Source organism: Mustelus asterias, chromosome 6, assembly GCF_964213995.1.
Source record: "Mustelus asterias chromosome 6, sMusAst1.hap1.1, whole genome shotgun sequence".
NCBI lineage: Eukaryota > Metazoa > Chordata > Chondrichthyes > Carcharhiniformes > Triakidae > Mustelus > Mustelus asterias.
The window spans coordinates 117,245,353-117,267,614 of NC_135806.1; the positions used below are offsets into that span (position 1 = coordinate 117,245,353).

Sequence of the window (22,262 nt, forward strand, 5' to 3'; positions counted from 1 at the left end):
GGTCTGACAGCGTCTCTGGAGAGAGAATAGAGCCAACATGGTCCAGCATTTTCTGCTTTTGTTTCCGATTCCAGCATCCGCAGTATTTTGCCATCAATACACCTGCCGTACTCCATTGTTTCCATTGAACATATGCTGTGTGAGTATCAAACCTCATCAATCTTATGGGGTGGCACAGTGGTTAGCACTGCTGTCTCACAGCGCCAGGGACCCGGGTTCAATTCCCAGCTTGGGTCACTGTCTGTGTGGAGTCTGCACGTTCTCCCCGTGTCTGCGTGGGTTTCCTCCGGGTGCTCTGGTTTCCTCCCAGAGTCTGAAAGATATGCTGGTTAGGTGCATTGACCCGATCAGGCGCCGGACTGTGGCGACTCGGGGGCATTTCACAGTAACTTCATTGCAGTGTAAGTGTAAGCCTTACTTGTGACTAATAAATAAACTTCTAATTGGAACCTTTGAACTCCTGACGGCGTCACTGCAAGCCTTTTCGAATTCAATAGTGTGACTAAAGGTTTCTGACCTGTTTCTATTGTAATCTGAAGACCTAAGGCATAGTCAGCAAAATTCTCACATGACCCAGAAGGCTGTTAATGCTTCCTTTTCAATGACTTCTTCTCTGTATCTGTTAATGAACTTGATGCATAATCGACTGTTCTGGAACCAAAAGACAAAATGCTGGAAAATCTCAGCAGGTCTGGCAGCAGCTGCAAGGAGAGAAAAGAGCTGACGTTTCAAGTCCAGACGACCCTTTGTCAAAGCTTTGAGTTTTGGTAAAGGGTCATCTGGACTCGAAACGTCAGCTCTTTCCTCTCCTTACAGATGCTGCCGGACCTGCTGAGATTTTCCAGCATTTTATCTTTTGGTTTCAGATTCCAACATCCGCAGTAATTTGCTTTTATCGACTGTTCTGTGTTTTCCATCACTTTGCACTGAAAAAATACTGCACACAATCTTGTAGAGGATGACTCCGCTGCTAACATTATAGCTAACTCCAGATCATAATGTGCTGATATCCTTTGATGACATTAACCTCGCCTTGATTTTTTTCAATTGATTCCTGATGTGCTTCTTCCCAACACCATTCACTAGTTTGGCAGAGCTGATGTAGTGGCTTGTTGAGCTCCGTTCAGCTTTTTGAGAAGGTTTGCCACTTGATTCACCTTTCCCATGAACCTATGCATCTCAGCAATGTTCTTGGGGCTGGAAGATCTATTATGACTCTGGCCTTCAGTAGATCAACCTTTATTCCTTCTCTCACTACGGGACCAAGAAACTTGATTGATGCCTGTGAAAACTTGCACTTACTGTTCTCAGCTCTCATTCTCATGTCACGCCCAACTCCAGGGGGCTTGTATATCAATACATCATCAACAACTCTGTGTAAGCCTTCTAAAAGACTTGACATTGTTCTTTGAAAGACCTCTGACGCTGATGTTATTCCAAAGGGTAACCTGTTAAATTAGGATTTTCCAACTAATGTTATGAAAGTGAGAAGCTTGGATCCCTCTTCTGATAGTATTTGCCAGAATTTGCTTGTTAATTTGGAGAATATTGAGCTTTCCCCTAATTTAGCTAAACCCTCATTTACTGACATCATTGGATGGACTTTCCCTTTCACAGCTTTATTGAGTTGTGTGAGATCAACACATATTCTTATGGAACCATTTGGCTTCAGAACCAGTATCGCTCCCAAGTACCAACTCGTGCGTGGTCTCTTTTACGGATGAAATGTCTCCTTGTCTTATTGAGTCGATCCCTTTCTTTACCTTTAGAAGTAAAGGTGGGAAACCTTTACAGGTATATAAAACACATTGGTTTTGCTTCTGGGCTTAGTGTCATCTGATATGCTGTTTTTAGCTCACCCAATGCTGTAAATAAATTTGGAAATTATCTTAACTGACCGTCAGCATTCTTTATTCTATTCTGCGGATTAGATTCAGTTCCATGCATGTCTTTCTATTTAAAAGTTGCATGTCTTTCTATTTAAAAGTGAACAAGTCTGATCTTGAATTATGCGCAGTACTTCCATAGGTTCTTCCTCTTTCTTGGCGGCACGGTAGCACAGTGGTTAGCACTGCTGCTTCACAGCTCCAGGGACCTGGGTTCGGTTCCCGGCTTGGGTCACTGTCTGTGTGGAGTTTGCACATTCTCCTCGTGTCTGCGTGGGTTTCCTCCGGGTGCTCCGGTTTCCTCCCACAGTCCAAAGTTGTGCGGGTTAGGTTGATTGGCCATGCTAAAAAAATTGCCCCTTAGTGTCCTGAGATGCGTAGGTTAGAGGGATTAGTGGGTAAATATGTAGGGATATGGGGGTAGGGTCTGGGTGGGATTGTGGTCGGTGCAGACTCGATGGGCCAAATGGACTCTTTCTGCACTGTAGGGTTTCTATGATTCTTCTATGATTTCTGCTTTAAATTCACCGTTAATTCTCCCAGAATCTTCAGCTCGTGTTCATCCTGCTCCATGTAGCTTTATGCAGAATGGTTGAAGAACTCTCTTGTTTAATATTAGAAAGAACTGAAACAGCTGCTCCAGTTTAATGTATGTCCCGTGAGTTTATACCAGGATCTCGGCATTCCAGTAGTTTCCAGATATTTCTTCAATCTCTCTTAAGAAGGGTATCTCAATGTCTTGTAAATCATCAACTTCTGTTTCCTTTTAAAACCTTTTCTTTTTGAGCACTCTGCCTGTTTTTTCCTACTGCTTCATGCTGCCTGAACATAGGGCTGGGCAATGAATGTTGGCCGAGCCAGTGATACCCATATCCATTGAATGAAAAGAAAATGCCTTATCCTTTTTGCACTAATGGCATTGGGCATCTTTGGCTAGACAGTTCCTACGCCCATACCTTTTTCCTTCCCAGCAGCAACCGCTACAAAGAACAAAGAACAGTACAGCACAGGAACAGGCCCTTCGGCCCTCCAAGCCCGCGCCGCTCCCTGGTCCAAACTAGACCATTCTTTTGTATCCCTCCATTCCCACTCCGTTCATATGGCTGTCTAGATAAGTCTTAAACGTTCCCAGTGTGTCCGCCTCCACCACCCTGCCTGGCAACACATTCCAGGCCCCCACCACCCTCTGTGTAAAATATGTCCGTCTGATATCTGTGTTAAACCTCCCCCCCTTCACCTTGAACCTATGACCCCTCGTGAACGTCACCACCGACCTGGGGAAAAGTTTCCCACCGTTCACCCTATCTATGCCTTTCATAGCTAGTCTGGATTGCCACCATTAATTGCTTTCCATGTCGCACGTATCTCCTTTTCTCTATTTTCCACCTTTGTGCGTGGTGCCAGATGAGGTGGGTGAGGTCCTTAACGAGTACTTTGTATCAGTATTCACAAAGGAGAAGAATGTGGTGGATGGTGAAAAGAGGATGTTGACATTCTAGGACATGTTGAGATAAAAACGGAGGAGGTATTGGAGGTTTTGAAAAACATTAAGGTGGACAAGTCCCCAGGGCCAGACAGAGTACTGAGAAAGCTGAGGGAAGAAATTGCTGAGACCTTGGCCAAAATCTTTGCATCCTCTTTAGCCATGGGTGAGGTACCAGAGGATTGGAGAGTAGCGAACATTGTTTCTCTGTTTGAGAAGGGTAGAAGAGACAATCTGGGAAATTACAGGCCTGTGAGCCTCACATTAGTGATGGGGAAATTAGTGGAGAAGGTTCTTAGGGGCAGGATATACTCACATCTGGAGGACAATATGCCTATTAGCGATAGGCAGCATGGTTTTGTGAAGCGGGGGTCATGACCCACAAACTTGATTGAGTTCTTTGAGGAAGTGACAAGAAAAATTGACCAGGACAGGGCAGTAGATGTTGTATACATGGACTTTTATAAAACCTTCGATAAGGTTCCTCATGGCAGGCTGATACAGAAGGTGAAATCATATGGTATCCAAGATGAGCTGGGGTAAGATGGATACAAAACTGGTTTGGACATAGAAAGCAGAGAGTAGCAGTGGAAGGATACTTTTCTAACTGGAGGTCTGTGACAAGCAGTGTTCCACAAAGATCAGTTCTGGGGCCTCTGTTATTTGTAATATATATAAATGATTTGGAGGAAAATGTAGGTGGTCTGATAAGTAAATTTGCAAATGATACAAAAATTGGGGGAGTAGCGGATAATGAGGAGGATTGTCAGAGGATACAGCAGGATATAAATCAGTTGGAGACCTGGGCCGAAAGATGGCAGATGGAATTTAACCTGGAGAAATGTGAAGTGATGTGATTTGGAAGGTCTACTGCAGAAGGAATACAGTAAATGGTAGAGCCCTTAGAAATATTAGCATACAGAGGGATCTAGGCGTGCAGATCCACAGTTCCCTGAAGGCGGCAGCTCAGATGGACAGGGGGTCAAGAAGGCGTATGGCATGCTGGCCTTCATCGGTCGGGGCGTTGAGTATAGGAATTGGAAATTCATGTTGCAGCTGTGTAAGACTTTGGTCAGGCCGCATTTGGAGTATTGTGTACAATTCTGGTCGCCACACTACCGGAAGGATGTTGATGCATTGGACAGGGTGCAGAAGTGATTTCGAGTTATAGAATCCGTACGGTGCAGAAGGTGGCCATTCGACCCATTGAGTCTGATCTGACCACAATCCCACCCAGCCCCTATCTCCGTAGCCCTATGTATTTACCCTGCTAGTCCTCCTGACACTAAGAGGCAATTTAGCATGGCCAATCAACCTAACCCGCACATCTCTGGGCTGTGGGAGGAAACCGGAGCACCCGGAGGAAACCGACACTGACACGGGAGAATGCGCAAACTCCACACAGACAGTGACCCGAGGCTGGAATTGAACCCGGGTCCCTGGCGCTGTGAGGCAGCAGTGCTAACCACTGTGCCACCGTGCTGCCCACAAAATTCACATGCAGAAGGACAATCTCTAACTTTTGCTTTCAGCTTGCATATAGGCCAGACCAGCTAAGAATGGCAGATTACTTTCCCTAAAGGACATTAGTGAACTAGATAGGTTTTTACAACAATCGACAATGGTCATGGTCATCATTAGAGTTTGAATTCAAATTGTACCATCCACCGTGGTAGGATTTGAACATAGGTCCCCAGAACATTACCTTGGGTCTCTGGATTACTAGTCCAGTGACAATACCACTATGCCATTATCTCTTCCTTACCAGGATGTTGTCTGGTTTGGAGGATATGGGCTATGAACAAAGGTTGAACAGACTTGGATTGTTTTCATTGGAGCGTCGGAGAATGAGGGGGGACCTGACAGAGGTTTACAAAATTGTGACAGACTAGGATAGAGTGGATAGTCAGAGACTTTTTCCCAGGGTCGAAGGGCCAATTACATGGGGGCATAGGTTGAAAGTGAGAGGAGGAAAGTTTAAAAGAGATGTAAGGGGCAAGTTTTTCACACACGGGGTGGTGAATGCCTGGAACATGCTGCTGGAGGAGGCGGTGGAAGCAGATTCTATAACAATGTCCGAGAGGCATCTGGATAGATACATGAATAGGCAAGGAATAGAGGGATATGGACAATGTAAAGGCAAGAAAATATTAGATTAGAGAGGCATCTGTGTTGGCACAGACTTGGTGGGCCGAAGGGCCTGTGCCTGTGCTGTACTGTTTGTTGTCCTTTTCTGTCTGACGAATTCAACTGTATCCATTATTCTGGGTTTCAGGGTGTCTCTCTCTTTCCGCTGACTACTCATAGAATAGAATCATAGAATCCCTACAGTGCAGGAGGCGACCATGTGGCCCATCGAGCCTGCACCAATAACAATCCCACCCTTGCCCTCACCCCGTAACACTATGTATTTACTCTGCTAATCCCCCTGATACAAAGAGGCAATTTAGCATGGCCAATCCACCTAACCCGCACATGGCACAGTGGTTAGCACTGCTGCCCTCACAGCTCCCAGGGACCTGAGTTCAATTTCGGCTTGGGTCACTGTCTCTGTGGAGTTTGTAACTTCTCCCCGTGTCTGCGTGGGTTTCCTCCGGGTGCTCCGGCTTCCTCTCACAGTCCAAAGATGCGCGGGTTTGGTGCATTGGCCATGCTAAATTGTCCCTTAGTGTCCTGGGATGCATAGATTAGAGGAATTAGTGGGGCAAATATGCGGGGTTACAGGGATAAGGCCGAGGTGGGATTGTTGTCGGTGCAGACTCGATGGGCCGAATGTGAGCTGGTTACACTGGGCTGTGGGTAAGCTGTGAGCTGGTTACACTGGGCTCTGGGCTTTAATACCAAGGGCTCTGGGTGAGCTCTGAAGGGTGGATAATATCCCGTCTCTGACAAAGTCATTGTCAAAAGAAAGCAAGAGTGGGGGATGGACTTCGAACATCAGAGTTTCCCGGTCCCAGTCCTTCTTGGAAACTCAGCAGCTACCTGAAGAGAATGATGCAAATTGTACTGTTTTAATTGCTGCTGCATTTCCAGTGTGGTGTCTGGCCCGTCTAAAAGTGGTACCTCTATAGGTCCATCAAAAGGATCATATTGAAAGCATATAAAGGCGGGAAGTGCAGTGGCTAACAGCTTTGCCTGACTGAGCCACCACATTTCACACATGTACAATATTTCCTTCAGTTTCCTATTCTGTAAACATGCAATGTTTGCAAAACTGAGAGTTTTAAACCACAAAAAACCTCGCTTTTTAAAAAAAAATAGTGGCTCCAGTAAATGGCACGGTTAGGAATCTAATTAACTAAACTCTATTCTGTTTGTCCACCATGAGCTGACACTGGTTATCCACAGACTTGTTTGTTATTTGATGTATATTTTTGAGGGGCTGTCTTTACCTGTTACTGACTATTCATTCCTTCTTTCAGGGAACATGTCTTGAGTTGTTACCTGCTAAAGGATATAACATTAAAAGCCAATTGGAGAAGCATAATTTTAGACTTCTGTCCTGAGGGCTTCTGTCCCGTTTCCCCATTTAAAAACTCAAACATGTGCATCTGACTTTAGAACAACTTTCATTACAACATCAGAAGATAACTAATGCTGTTGAAACAGTTTAGTCCAACTTAATTCATTCACTCCAGCTAATGTGGCATCACAAACCTTCTTATGGGATTACAGTTTTTCACTTGCATTACTTATTCTGGAAATTCATGCCAAATGTTGGTCATTTTTTTGTGTTCAGACAAACTCCCTGATATTATTCCCACCAGACATAATAAGTGTAAACCTGTGGTCCTTTATCCTACTCACCTTTTAGTTTGAAACACTTCATTCAAGTATTTAATCCCTTACAGAAATGAACATGTTTTTCTTGTCTTTTATAATCTGTCATTTTATATATTCGGCCATCACTCAGATGTTTATTACCCGGCTGAGAAGTGCAGGTTTCTCCATAACATTGAAGTTTATATCGGGAACATACTTGTGGCTCTGTTTTGTACTCCTTCAATGCTAGTGTGTCTCCTGTGACTACAGCTGGTCATAGTGTTCAAGGCGTAGCTTACCAGATGACTGTGCTGTTTGATCACATTTCTACTGACTTGCCTATCATGCTGTTCTGGCAATGTTGACTGGTACTCTGCATTGGCTGGAAATGTTGAACCATAAATTGACTGTAGCTCCTAAGTCTCTTCGTACTTAGTTACTTCAAGCCTCTACATGGTGTATATGTTGCTAATTTTTCCTTCTTATGTGCTGAATCTTACACTTGCCCCATTAAGGCCTGGACTTTTGCAAAGATGGGGAAGCCTGACATGGCAGAAGAGACTGAAATCCAGAAATCCCACCCCGGAACATAGCAGCGATCATTTTTGCGGGGGCGGGTGATGTTTCACGCATTGGCATTTCGGGCGGGCAGCTGCCCATATAAATCAGCAGCTGCCACCACTTGTGTATGATTTTGGTGACCTAAGAGTGCAGATTAGACCTGATAGGAGCAAGTCTGAACTTCGCAAAATCCTTTGGAAAGAAGGGATATCCTTTTGTAGAAGTAGGATACCCCTGTGGATATGGTCCCCAATCAACTTTGGGGGAGTTCAAGTGCCCTGCAGGAGAGGTAATCTCCCTTTGGAAGAGATGAGGCGCTCTTGTGAGAGCAGTAAGGTGCCTTTTGGGATTTTAATGGAAGTGCACATGAAATGTGCATAGGAAGGGTATAAACTCGTTGGAACTGCCAAAAGAGCTGTTAAAAGAAACTGTCAGAAGTAACTGTCAAAAGCAACTGTCAAGCTATCAAGACATTTACATCTCTTGCTCTTTAACTCTTTGAATGATGATCTTTGAGTATTAAAAATGCCCAATTTCTTGCCATTTCACTCTGTCTGTTGGGCATAAGCTTGAGGGTTATCATTACAGGATTAGTGCTACATGACTGATTTCACAACCTTTAATTATCACAGTAGGATGCGTACCATTTCACGATTTGATTGATAGCTCCAAGCAGTTATAGAGTCTTTGAAGTGAGGCTATGAATTCCAAGGCTTGTTTTTATAATGGATTAAGCACTTAAATGATTATTTTTAAAAACTTGAATGAAGTTTTATTAGGGATTATGTAAATGTAGTGAATGGGTTTATATGAATGAGAGTGTTTTTTCTCAAGTAGTCTGCAGTACTTAGAACTATAGTTTATTTAATCTCAACATGGGTCTTAAAGTCTGTCCATGGCGGATATAGTTGAGTTGGCATGGCAGGGATAAGGGAAAAAGGTGGGTGACATGCATTGACATGAGGGCTATAAATTGCTATAAGGGTGGGTAGAGGAGCATATTTTGGCTTGGAGGGAATGAGGGTCCATGGACGATAAATAGAGGGGCATAGATTGACATAGAGGTTGTGAGGGACCATGGGAAGTGGGTAGATGAGCATAGATTGGCATGGACAGTATGAGGTCCATGAGGGTGGAGGGGGGCATAAGGTGGCATAAGTTGGCATGGAAGGGACATGGGGAGTGTGTGGGAGTGGGAGGAGCGAGAGCTGCTTTATTAAAACCTCAACATAGTGTTGGAGCCTTTCTGCCAGCCTGCTTCCACTTCCGGCAGCTTCCACACTCGCTCCGGGGTCACCCGACCCGAATCCCATAAAACCCTGCAATCATTCCACTCACCCACACCTGACTATTTCCAAACCCCTGAGTCGGAAGGTATCCAAGAGCAACAAATGAAGAGAAGGCTCCCAGATCCTTTCTGTGTTCCCGGACACCTTAGAGAACAACACAAGTCCAAAGATATGAATGCACCTCCCAACAGGCTGAAGTGGCTTCCAAGCTTGGACTCTAGCTCTGGCAATGAGCATTCAAATGAAAACTTGCAAGAACTTGATAAAATAAATAACCATGTATTTTACTGCAAGAATGCAAATACTAATTACATCTATATTTTAAAGGTTAATTTGACATCATCTGAAACACTACAAGAATTGGACCAACTGGCTGCTTATGAGTTTCAAACCCGCTGCAAATATATCTCCAAAGTCAGCTTTTGGAGCTTGTGGAGTGAGATATACTCTGTCCCTCCCGGTAAGTAGTTATGGTTTATGAATTGTAAAATTAACCATATAACCCCCAAAAGGCAACAGATGTTGGGTAGATGGAAGTTTTGAAGATTGAAATCAATAGGCACTTGATAGGTCAGGGTATTAAGAGATATGGTTTCTGGCTTGATTTGATTTGATTTATTATTATTACATGTATCAGTATACAGTGAAAAGTATTGTTTCTTGCATACTATACATACAAAGCATACCATTCATAGAGAAGGAAAGAAGAGAGTGCAGAATGTAGTGTTACAGTCATAGCTAGGGTGTAGAGAAAGATCAACTTATGCAAGGTAAGTCCATTCAAAAGTCTGACAGCAGCAGGGAAGAAGCTGTTCTTGTGTCGGTTGGTGCTTGATCTCAGACTTTTGTATCTTTTTCCCGACGGAAGAAGGTGGAAGAGAGAATGTCCGGGGTGTGTAGGGTCCTTATTTATGCTGGCTGCTTTTCCAAGGCATTGGGAAGTGTAGACAGAGTCAATGGATGGGAGGCTGGCTTGCATGATGGATTGGGCTTTATTCACAATCCTTTGCAGTCTTGGGCAGGGCAGGAGCCATACCAAGCTGTGAAAAGTAGTGTCAGGTACAGTTGTAATACAGATCGCCAGTTAGCTAACAGAATGGCAGAGCAAGCTCTGATAGCTGGTTCCCATTCCTATGTTCCTGCCGTATATTGTACCTTCAACCCAAATTTGAATCCTTTAATTTTAATACATGCTCCATAACTGGTACTGATAACTTCTATCCGGTTTAGAAAGGCTGATTGTAAACAACATTTTCTCAACCTTTGTTTGTACCGTCTAACATTTTGTGTTAGCAGCAACGTAAGCCTTTGTATTTTATTTTATATTTAAGGGGGTGTAACTTGCAGTCTCATTCTCGGCACACAATCGGGGCATTGAAGAAACACAAAGGATTGTTTCAATTAAAACCATCTTGACTGTGGGTGTAATTTTCCCAAGTGTCATAACGGTGAGAATGACGCACCGGTGAGCCTGGCTTCAGAGCGCTCAGGCACTGTTTCACAAGGGTGCCCAAATCTTACAGTGCACTGAGAAACCCCCTCCCCCTCTACACGGACATCGAGACCTACGTGAACCTTGTTACTTGGTTGCTTTCAAGGTGTGTTTCAGGCTTTGGATGAAGTGTTCTGCTAGTCCATTAGTAGCAGGGTAATAGAATGTGGGAGTAATGTGTTGAGTGCCATTCTCTTGAACAAAGTTCTCACATTCCTGTCAGACAAATTGAGGTCTGCTGTCACTTATCAGCTGTTCAGGAAATCTAAAGTGACCAAATACTTCTCCTAGCTTGCCAATAGTCTTAGATGAGGTAGATGCCATCACTGCGACCTCTGGCCATTTTGTGAGGGCATCAACCACTAAGAACATATGGCCTTTGAAAATCCACATGCACACATTTGCCAAGCCTCCTCAGGCCATTCCCATGGATGCAGTGGTGCTAAGGGTGGCATATTTCTTACCTTGGCACAAGAAGGACATGTTCTAACCTTCTTTTCAATTCCGTATTCAGTCCAGGCCACCAGAAATAACTTCTCGCTATTTCCTTCATGCGTACAATTCCACAATAGTCATGGAACTAGTCTAACACCCGCTTTCTCAATGGTGGCGGAATGATCACTTTGAGCCCCCATAGAAGACATCCTGATTGTACTGATAACTCCAATCTTCTGGAATAGTAGGGTTTCAAGTTAGGTGTTAGTTCCCAAGTCTTTTCTCATAAAACCCATATCCATCACTTCTGAGAGCACAGGACCGCTCCGAGTGTGTTTTCTCACTTGCCTAAAAGTGACAGGTGTGTTGTCTGCTTGTTCAAAGCAGAAGATATTCCCCTTTGAACAGTCTGACGAACTACCTGGCAGTGGCAATCTTGGAAAGTCTATCCGCGTTACAGTGTAGACTTGATTGTTGGTATTTAATGGTGTAAGTATGTGCAGGCAAAAGCAATGTCCACCTTTGCATTTGACTTGCTGCAAGTGACGGAATTTCTGCGTGTGGTCCAGAAATGATCGTGAGTGGATTATGGTCCATCAACAATGTGATCCTTCTCCCGTGCAGGAACTGATGGAATTTCTTGACTCCAAAAATGATCCCTAATGCATCCTTCTAAATCTGGGCATAGTTTCTTTCAGCTTTGCTAAAGGTTCAAGAAGCAAAAACAATGAGTCTTTCTTCATCTGATGACATGATATGGGAGAACCCTGCTCCGACACCATGAGGAGATGCATTACAAGCTAACTGTGAAGGCAAAATAGGATCATGAGAATGTGCAGACTCCGCACAGATAGTGACCCAAGCCGGGAATCGAACCTGGGTCCCTGGTGCTGGGAGGCAGCAGTGCTAACCACTGTGCCACCGTGCCGCCCATTTGTTGCCAAGTTTGGAGGTAACCTTCCATAATATTTCAACAATCCCAGGAAGGAATGTAGCTGGTTGATATTCTGAGGTGTAGGTGCCTCTGTGATAGCATTAACCTTAAAAGGAGATTTGTGAAGGCCATTGGTGTCAATCGTGTGTCCCAAATATTCCATTGGTCATCAGCCCAGTTCAGTCAAATCTTCTCCAGCCATGTACGACCCATCAACGCTGGATAATTTCCCTTCACTATGCGTGGGGGCAAATCTGCTGTTTTCCCATTGAGTTGTCCAGCTACTTCAATGTGGCCCTTCAGCACTTCAGCACTCTCCTTGATGGCCTTAAGGGAATGTTATTGGAGTTCCTCATTGTAGAAAGTCTCTGGCACCAGTGGGACTGCTGTCGCAGTGTCAACTTCCATCCTTACTGGCTGTCCATCTGGCAGTGGAGTGACACAGTATTTTTATGCAGTACCAGCTATGACTAGCACATGTAGTGATAATTCCTTCTCTGACTGTGAGTCTGTTCTCTCTTTTCAACCCTTTTGTACAGCATGTACATTTCTCCTTTTATTTTGTTAAATGCTATCTTGGTTTGTTTTTTACTTCTCATTTTTATTCATAGCTCACTTTTCCTTCTTGCACGCACATTCTACGGCCCTGATTTTACCAGCATGCCCGCCCCGAGGCTCACAGAACAGCATTTTCCGTTGGCCTTGGGCGCGATCTAACGAGCCTCAGGCCGGCGTGCCGGTAAAATTCCGGTCTATGTGTTCTTTTTCCCACAGTTTCAACGTTCCATGTCTTTACAACAGCATCACATAGAAATACAGAAACTAGAAGCAGGAGTAGGCCATTCAGCCCTATGAGCCAGCTCCGCCATTCACCTTGAACATGGTTGTTCATCGAATTCAATATCCTGATCCCTCCCCCCCCCGTCCTCCCATATCCCTTGATCCCTTTAGCCCCAAGAGCTATATCTAATTTCTTCTTGAAATCAGACAACATTTTGGCCTTAACTACATTCTGTGATAGTGAATTCCACGCATTCACCACCCTCTGGGTGAAGAAATTACTTCTCACCTCAGTTCTAAAAGGTTTATCTCTTATCCTCATACTATGAGACCTAGTTCAGCAGCAGAATGCCCTAGCTTTGCACAGCAGTAATATGTACGAGTTTTGACGGTTTTGAGTGTCAATTCAGCAGACAGTTTGTATATCTGAGGACACAAACTCAATTACTGGGCTTCCTTTGCAGCCAGTTCCATAGAAACAGCAATTTCCATGGCCTTCTGCAGAGTAAGATTACTCTTAGTTAACAGACGTTTTTGTGTCGCTTCACTGAGCAGACCACAAACAAATCTGTCTCAAATAATGTCATTCATCACATCTCCAAGCTCTCAATATTCTTCAAGTCTTCTAAACACTGCCATGAACTGTGTGATTGAATTCCCCTCCTTTTGGTTTCCTTTACAGAATCTAAAGCACCCTGCAATCACCAGGGATTTCGGTGAAAAACATGCTTGCAGAATGACCGCCATCTGTATCTTTCATTGCTGAGTTTTTCAGGTTGCACTAAACTACAGCGGAGGCGAAAGGTTTCTCCCCTTCCCATCACACTTAGGAAAGTGGACACCATAATATATTCGGCTGTTTTGTTTACCTGCGCAAAATAGTAACCACGCTCGATATAAGAGCTCCATCGCTCCCTATTTTCAACAAAGTGTCCCATGATGCCAAAAGCTCCCGCCATTTTGTTTTACTTAAGCAGGTTTCCCGGATGCACACTTCACACCCATGTTTCCAGCAGCTAACTTTATTCTCATACTCAAAGGGTAACTAATCTAGTTTCAGCCTCTTATTTGTCACAGCCAGCTCTATAATCTGTTTGTAGAGGATCATCTATTCACTTCCACCTAGCCCGTTTAGTCTCTGTACCACATGTGAAAGTTTTCTTTGTCCGACTTTACCTCGGTTAATTTCTTCTGTCCAGGTGGCTAGCAAGCATCCATCCACAGTTCTCGTCGCCAGTTTTTGTTGTGTATTGAAGATCTGATAGGTGGGACAGACTTTGGTTAAAAATAAATGGAGTTCTATTAATGTGTGTGAGCTGTTCCATGGCTGCTGCTTCTTCTCTCTCTGTTTCCTGTGCTAGATCATTATTTCTAGTGCATACATTAATAAGTATAACTCCAGTGAACCAATAGGAATAAATACGAGTAAATAACAAAAATGCTAACCAATTTTCTAGTATTGACGAAAAAGAATCTAGACACAGATGTAATGAAAAATATATATATTTTATAAATCATCCAACAAAATGTAAATCAAACATTTGTGGATGAAAGAAAACTTTAACAGTTAAAGTCACCACTGATTATCATTGTTAATAATCTAAGAGGAATTGTCACTGGCCACACTCAGCATAGGATCACCATCTGTGCATCATATTTTTCTAATTTTTGTTTTATTCATTCGTGGGACACGGGCGTCGCTGGCTGGCCAGAACTTTTTCCCCATCCCTAGTTGCCCTTGGAGGGCAGTTGAGAGTCAACCACATTGCTGTGGCTCTGGAGTCACATGTAGACCAGACCAGGTAAGGACAGCAGATTTCCTTCCCTAAAGGACATTAGTGAACCAGATGGGTGTTTTCCAACAATCGACAATGGTTTCATGGTCATCAGTAGATTCTTAATTCCAGATATTTTTTTATTGAATTCAAATTCCACCAGCTGCCGTGCTAGGATTCGAACCTGGGTCCCCAGAACATTAGCTGAGTTTCTAGATTAATAGTTTAGTGATAATACCACTGGGCCATCAAAATGATTCGAATAGAAGATGTTCCTGAAGAGTACCAAGGACTCAAAACAGATTACTCGGGGAGTGGAATTACTTACACAGGGTAAGGTTGAAAAACACTTATTGTTTCTACTTTCTCACAGAGCTTATAGACAAGCCACTGATTCATACACCTGTGACTGAACTATTGCACGAACCTGGGAAACGGATCGTTACTGTACAATGGGAGGTATGTGTATTAATTTTCATGCTCCTCAACAGGGATGCACCATTTGTTATTATCACATGCTTGTTCTTATTAACTGGAGTTAATATTATTAGACTCAACTAGCTAAAATCTGCAATGTATGTGGGAATAAATATGAATGAACAGTGTGTTCCAGAAAGTTTTCAATTAACAAGTACAGATAAATAATGTTACAATCCCCATAGAGACCAATAACTTTTAGAACGATATTCAAAATTCTAGTGACTGACTGGAAGGATCATACAAGAGTTCAAGTTTCAGGACTTTTACTGTAACAAACAAGTTAAAAGTAGCGCTGGCTAAACATGATTTCAATAGCAACGTGTGCTCCGCACTACAGGAAAGTTTCCTCATTTAACTTTTAAAACGACCTAAAATCCCCTACCACTTTACTCTCTCCCTGAAGTAGACATTTAATTCTCCAGGAAGATGTTCAAAGCTACTGTCAGTTCCTGATGTTTTGCTTCTGTTTTTTTCTTTTCTAGTCAGGCTCTTCAGGGATGAACTAACTTTCAAGGCGGAGCTGAGTTTTGTGCATTTTTGTGGTGTTAACTGGGAGATTTCTCCCTCTAGCCAGAGCTAGGCCAGTCTTCCAGCCTTTTGTTTAAATTGTCATGAAGTAGCTCTCTCCAATCAAAGCACAAACTCCAATTGTATTCTGCCTGGTGAATGATAAAGTGTTGTTGCTTCTGAATCTGCTCTCTCTCGCTCTCTGATTCTTAGAGTATCCTGTTTCTGTCAGGTTCAGTGATATCTTAGAAAAGCCATATAAACTGATCCTACAGTGACTTTCTTGGCCTATTCCTTCCTGAAGTGCGTCCCATTATGATGTGAAGCATATGGGCCTTGTATCTAGGAATAAATTTTAATTAGATAATTCTTTATACATCACACTCTATTCTATCTTGAAATTAAATAGATAGTTTAAAGTTTCTAGGTTAGATGTTTTTGTTTCAATAACTGTTTGATATTCTTTACACCCGCCTGTGAGGCTTGGCAACCAACAGTCTACCCAGAGTCAGCACAGATGCTCTTGCTATTCCCTACAGGTGTGAATATCTTGCATCTTCTTCCCAGTAAGAAAACCAGGGTCCCCCCCATCGCCCTTAACCCAAGCTTGTTGTCAGGCAAGATTCACGGCAGGTCACATGAGCCCCTTAATCCCCCCAACTTACACTAAATTAAAGGAGCAGTTCCAAAACATTGCAACCTCATAAACTTCATATTTGCAACAATAGTGAAACAGAGGAGAGAAAGTGGATGCTTGTCAGTAGGGTCAGAATGAACGAATACAGTAATACCCAATTTGTGCAGAACAAGCTCACATAAATGGCAATGTGATAATGACCAGAGAATCTGGTTTTATTTCTTGGTGATTTATTTTGAGGGATAAGTATTGTTCTGGATACAAGTTCTTTTCCTTGAAATATTTCCATGGGATGTCTTACATCCACCTGGGGGACAGATAGGGCCACAGTTTAACTTCTCATCTCAAAGATGGCATCCCCCGGAAGAGTAATAGAAACACAGGGACAGGAGTGAACTATTTAGCCCCTCAAGCCTATCGCACCATTTAATTAAATCATGGTCAGTCAGCCACTTAACTCTATTCACCCACCTTTGCTGATATCCCTTAATACATTTGATCAATAAAAATGTATCAATATCAGTTTTAAAACTGATCTAGCATCAATTGCCATTTGTGGACAAGAGTTCTAAATTTCTACGACTGTGTGCAGATGTGCTTCTGAATTTCACTCCTGAAATTTCGGCTAGTCTCCTGAATCCTTAACTCCCAAATCAGCAGAAATAGTTTTTATCTACTGTTACGATTCTCATAGAGAGCGATTTGAATTGACAGTGATCGACTCAAAGGAATTGCACAGGATTTCAAATTTTCAGACTTTTACTGTAACAACATTGACTAATACTTGAAACTATAGAATGAATATCCCTTAATTGGATTCTTAACATGACACATTATTCCACACCATATTTATACCTGCACTCACATCCACTCACTGCTGAATTATAGTCTTTACAGCAACTAGTCCAAAGTTACTTGCAGCTTCCTATGGCTCAATGCTCCCTGTTTCACTGCATCCAAGTCAAAAGTTATTTCCCTGAGCCAGTAACAAGCAGCTAGGTCTTTCCTTCCCTGAGCATTGCAAAGGCAAAGCCTATGTCCCTCAAAACCTTTCCTATCCGTGTATCTGTCCAAATGCCTTTTAAGTGTTGTCAATGTCCCTGCCTCAACCACTTCCTCCGGCAGATAGATTGTGAGACTAATGGCCTGTAATTTCTTGCCCCTCCTTTCCTCAATAGTGGTGTTACATTTGTGGTTTTCTAATCCACTGGGCCCTTTCCAGTATCTGGGGAATTTTGGAACACTACCCTGTAGGATCGCCAACCCTCCCAGAGTGGCCGGAATCTACCAGAATTGTCATCAAGCTCCCAGGCCACACATTGCAGTGCAACGTTGTGGCCCCAGGCTCACACTCCAGGGGAGCTTCAAGTGTCGGTGCTGGCTGGGGTAGTGTGTGACTGCATGTTCTGTACTGCTTGCCCTTTGTGATCTGTCCCTCAAGTGCACAGAGAGGGAGCCAGGTTAGTGAGCGGTTAGTTTCAGTCTGCCCTTTACTGCACAGAATTTGCGTTCCATCTTACAGTGCACTCACTCACTCATTCCTGAACACTCCTACACTCCGCAGCATTGAAACTTTGCCACCATTAAAATATTGGAAAGATTTCAAGGAAGCTGCTTTGAAGCAGAATGCGACGTGTTTTTTTAAAAATGATTTTCCTGCCACACCCCCTGCTTTGTGATGTCACTTCCAGGAGCTTTTGATGACATCACTTTCACCAACATCTTTCAGAATATGTTTGGCCAGAATTGGCAATCTTACTGTCCAATTAAAATATCTTAAACTCCCATTAACATCTTAAACTTTGATTTAAGTACACTTCTGTATAGTAAAGACACATTTTGGGTGGGAGTTTCCGGCTGCACTTGCCCCAAGACCAGAAAATCCCACTCGAGGTCAATGGACCTTTACATGGTCCGTGCCCCGCCCGTTACAATTCCCGTGGCGGGAGGGACGGGCAGATTCCACCCCTTGTTCTTTAATTTATAATAACTTTCTACATTTGTTGCAAATGAAATTAATAATTTACACATGATAAGAATGTAAGAAACATAGAAACTAGAAGCAGGAGGAGGCCATTTGGCCCTTCGAACCTGCTCCGCCATTCATCTTGATCATGGCTGATCATCAAATTCAATATCCTGATTCCCCCTTCCCCCCCGATATCCCTTGACCCCTTTAGCCTCTAGAGCTGTATCTAATTTCTTCTTGAAATTAGACAACGTTTTGGCCTCAACTACATTCTGTGGTAGTGAATTCCACGCATTCACCACCCTCTGGGTGAAGAAATGTTTCCTCACCTCAGTTCTAAAAGGTTTGCCCCCTTATCCTCAAACTATGACCCTTAGTTCTGGGCTCCTCTACCACTGGGAACATTCTTTCCACCCTATCTAACCCTGTTAGAATTTTATAAGTTTCTATGAGGTCCCCCTCACTCTTCTAGGAGAGCGAGAAGGAAAGAGAAACAAAGGTAAATTTTAAAGTTAAAAATTAAAACATGGACTGCAGTGGTTCAAGATGGCAGCTCACCTGCACCTTCTCAAGGGCAATTAGGGATAGGCATAGCCAGCCAGATGAATAAGTAAAAAAAAATAAACAGTATCAACCATGCTTGTTAGCTGTGGATGTTCAGCATTATGCTTTGTGCATAAACTATGATCATCTCTGTTACCCCAATGGGAGATTTCTGTTTGCCACCTTCTTTTCTCCCCAGGCCACTAGAGGGGCTTGTGTAATCGTTACTTCTTAAGATGTGATGTTGTTCATTTTGTTCACAAAAGTCCTGTCAGTCTTTTTGATGAAGAGGGGTTTCTTTCAGAATCCAGTGACAGCCATCAACGCAACTGTACTTGGATACAAAATCAGACTCACAAGAATACTTGCAAACAAAAGTAATATCGACAAATCATTTGATACAGTCAACAGAGAGTGTACCTTCATCCTTTCCCAAGCACCTTTCAAATTCCAAGTGCAAGCTTACAACTCAGCCGGGTCTTCACCTGCAAGTGAAATAGCAATCCCACCTTTTAATCAGCTGTGTAAGTGTAATTTAATTCATCTCACTCTGAAAAATTACATCCAATTATCTTGAGTTTTGCACCTAAAATGGTAACATTTCAACCTCATGCAGATCTAAATAATAAGATAAATGCCACTCCACGTGGGAATGACAGTATTCTAATTAGCTGGGACTCCAATACGAAAGAGCGGCCAAATTATCATATTGTCGATTGGGGTCCGATCATTGGGAATGAAACACGTATTAAACGCTCAGAAAAAATTAAGAAAGGACTTCAGACTTACACTCTAAAAGGTGAGATTTATCTTTCTATTTGTGTGCTTTCGTCAACAGAAGCAGAAATCTGAATAATTACACGGTTTCAGTTGTTTTTGTTTTTTTTATTGTTTTTACGTTTGTGCTTATCAACGTTGGAGGTAACTGTGCCAGGAAGCTGAACTGAACAACAGAATAAAACACATTTATTTGTGTCAGTCTTCATGGTGGAGGACACAAGTAACATTCCAAAAAATACTAAATAATCAAGGGGCAGAAGAGGAGGAAATAAATACAATAACTATCATTAGATAATACTAAGGAAACAACTGGGGCTAAAGGATGATAAATCCCCTGGCCCTGATGGATTGCATCCTAGGATAATAAAGAAACTAGCAGGAGAGATAGTGGATGCACTGGTAATAATCTTCCAAGAATCTTTAAATTCTGGGAAAATTCCAGTGGATTGGAAAACTGTCAATGTAACACCCTTGTTCAAAAAGGGAGGGTGACAATAAAACAGGGAACTATAGGCCAGTTAGCTTAACTTCTGTCATTGGGAAAATGTTAAGAGTCCATTCTAAAGGATGTCATAGCACAGCATTTAGAAATGCATAACATAATCAAGCAGAGTCAGCATGGCTTCATGAAGGGGAAATCATGCCTGACAAGTTTATTAGAATTCTTTGAGATGGTCATGAGCAGGATAGATAAAGGAGAACCAGGAGATGTAACGCACTTGGATTTCCAAAAAGGGCTTGATAAGGTACTGCACAAAAGGCTACTTTAGAGTCCATGGTGTTGAGGGTGGTATATTAGTGTGGATAGAGGATTGACTAACTGAAAGAAGACGGAGAGTCAGGCATAAGAGGGTCATTTTCGGGATGGCAACATGTAACTAGTGGAGTGCCACAGAGATCAGTGTTGGGGCCACAATTATTTATTATATATATTGTATAATTATATATTAATATATTAATGACTTGTATGAGGGAAGTGAATGTACTATTGCGAAGTTTGCAGATGACACAAAAATAGGTGGGAAGGCAAGTGGTGAGGATAATACAAAGTAGAGGATGAGTAGGTTGGACCTGTACTGATTGGAGTTTAGAAGAATGAGGGGTGACCTTATTAAGGCATACAGGATTCTCAGGAGACTTGACAGGCTAGATGTTGAGAGGTTGTTTCCCCGTGTGGGGGAGTCTAGGACCAGAGGACATAATCTCAGAGTAAGGGGTCACCCATTTAAGACAGAGATGAGGTGGAATTTCTTCTCTGAGGATAATGAATCTGCGGAATCCTTTACTAGAGAGGGCTGTAGAGGCTGGGTGTTAAGTATGTTCAAGGCTGAGATAGACAGGCTTTTAATCGATAAGGGAATCAAGGGTTTTGGGGATAAGGTGGGAAAGTGGAGCTGAGGATTATGTCATATCAGCCATGATCACATTGAATGGCGGAGCAGATTCGATGGGCCAAATGGCCAACTTCTGCTCCTACGTCTTTTGGTCGTCTTGTCATTTGCAGGAGTTGTCAGTCAGCTGTGGACATGTGACTGAATCCCAAAGAATTTTATATGGCCTCAATTGGACATTATTGTTACCACATTTGTTTCTCTCACATCAATAAAGACATCTTAAGTAACTCGGCAAAATTGAGTAACATTTTTATGACAATGAGAATACAGATTAAGACTGCCTAAGATTCAGGATTATCAACCTGAACACGGGCACAACTGGCCAGCCTTGTAACTGAATTGATTCAAAAATCCTGAATAGCCTTTATTCCACAATGATGAAATATACAGATAACTGGATAATTTATTCCAAAGAACTTGGGACAGTATAAAGCCATTGTGTCCTGATGACACTGTGAATAACTCCCTTGTTCTTGTTCAAAATGTTGTCATGGGATCTATTACATTTACCCAAAAGGTCAGATGGTGTCAGAGGTTCAGAGATCAAACAGTACATTACAGACAAGAGAAAATGATGCAGTGATATCAGCACAAATACATTCAGTAACAAAAGTTATTCTTAACAAAGGAAGGCAGTCAATATTCTGGTTCATGTAATTCTTGCTTCCCATCGACTGCGCTGGCCAGAAAAGGCTCGTGACTTCTGTTCTTTGTTTCCATATGTCTTCTTCAAATCTGCACAACAAGTTTCTTCAAGTGAGTTCATTTATCCTCTGTGGACAAGGGACTTGCTGTGTTCTGATATTGCTGCCAAACTTAGATCTCATTATTCAACTTGTCAATGATCACAGACCCGTGGTCATAACCTGAACAGGATACCCCAACACCTTTACAGCCCATCATGCATGTTTTGCTTTGTAACCATTTGCCAAACTTGATCATCAATATCTTCGTTTAGTTATAGTTCCAAGTCCATTGATTTATACATTTCAAAGCACATTCTTTGATCACAACCGTTAACATAGTTCAGACACTTGTCCCTGCTTTCCTTCTCCTTTTCACAATTCATACTGTTCATAAGGGGAGGCGGTGGTGTTGTTACTAGACTAGAATCCAGAGACCCAGGGTAATGCTCTGGGGACTCAGGTTCAAATCCCACCTCAATTGGACATTTGGTGAAATTTGAATTCAGTAAAAATCGAATTAAGAAATGTAGCAGTGACTGTGAAACCATTGTCGATTGTCAGAAAAACCCATCAGGTTCACTGATGTCCTTTAGGGAAGGAAATCAGCTGTCCTTACCTGGTCTACATGTGACACCAGGCCCACAGTAATGTAGTTGATTTTCAAATGCCCTCTGAAATGGAGGGCAATTAGGGAAGGGCAAAAAATGCTGACCCAGCCAACGACGCCCACGTCCAGTAAAAATGAAGACTACCAATTCATGTAACAGTGTGATCTTGATTTAACTCAAGTCACACGGGCAGTGCACATCTAAAATTTCTACAACAGGGCCTCTAAGTGTTAACCAAAAAGCAGCACCTTCAATACTGCA

The 22,262-nt window shown here is 42.7% G+C and overlaps 1 protein-coding gene across 1 annotated transcript in view; it reads left to right on the forward strand.

The window, feature by feature from the left end:
* The window catches only part of LOC144495343 (interleukin-6 receptor subunit beta), an 80,934-nt gene that overhangs the window by 36,071 nt on the left and 22,601 nt on the right, over positions 1-22,262 (forward strand). The window contains exons 6-9 of the mRNA XM_078215446.1: positions 9,309-9,441; positions 14,771-14,856; positions 18,838-19,057; positions 19,150-19,332. Coding sequence (XP_078071572.1) covers positions 9,309-9,441; positions 14,771-14,856; positions 18,838-19,057; positions 19,150-19,332 — 622 coding nt within the window. The remainder of the gene's footprint in view (positions 1-9,308; positions 9,442-14,770; positions 14,857-18,837; positions 19,058-19,149; positions 19,333-22,262) is intronic.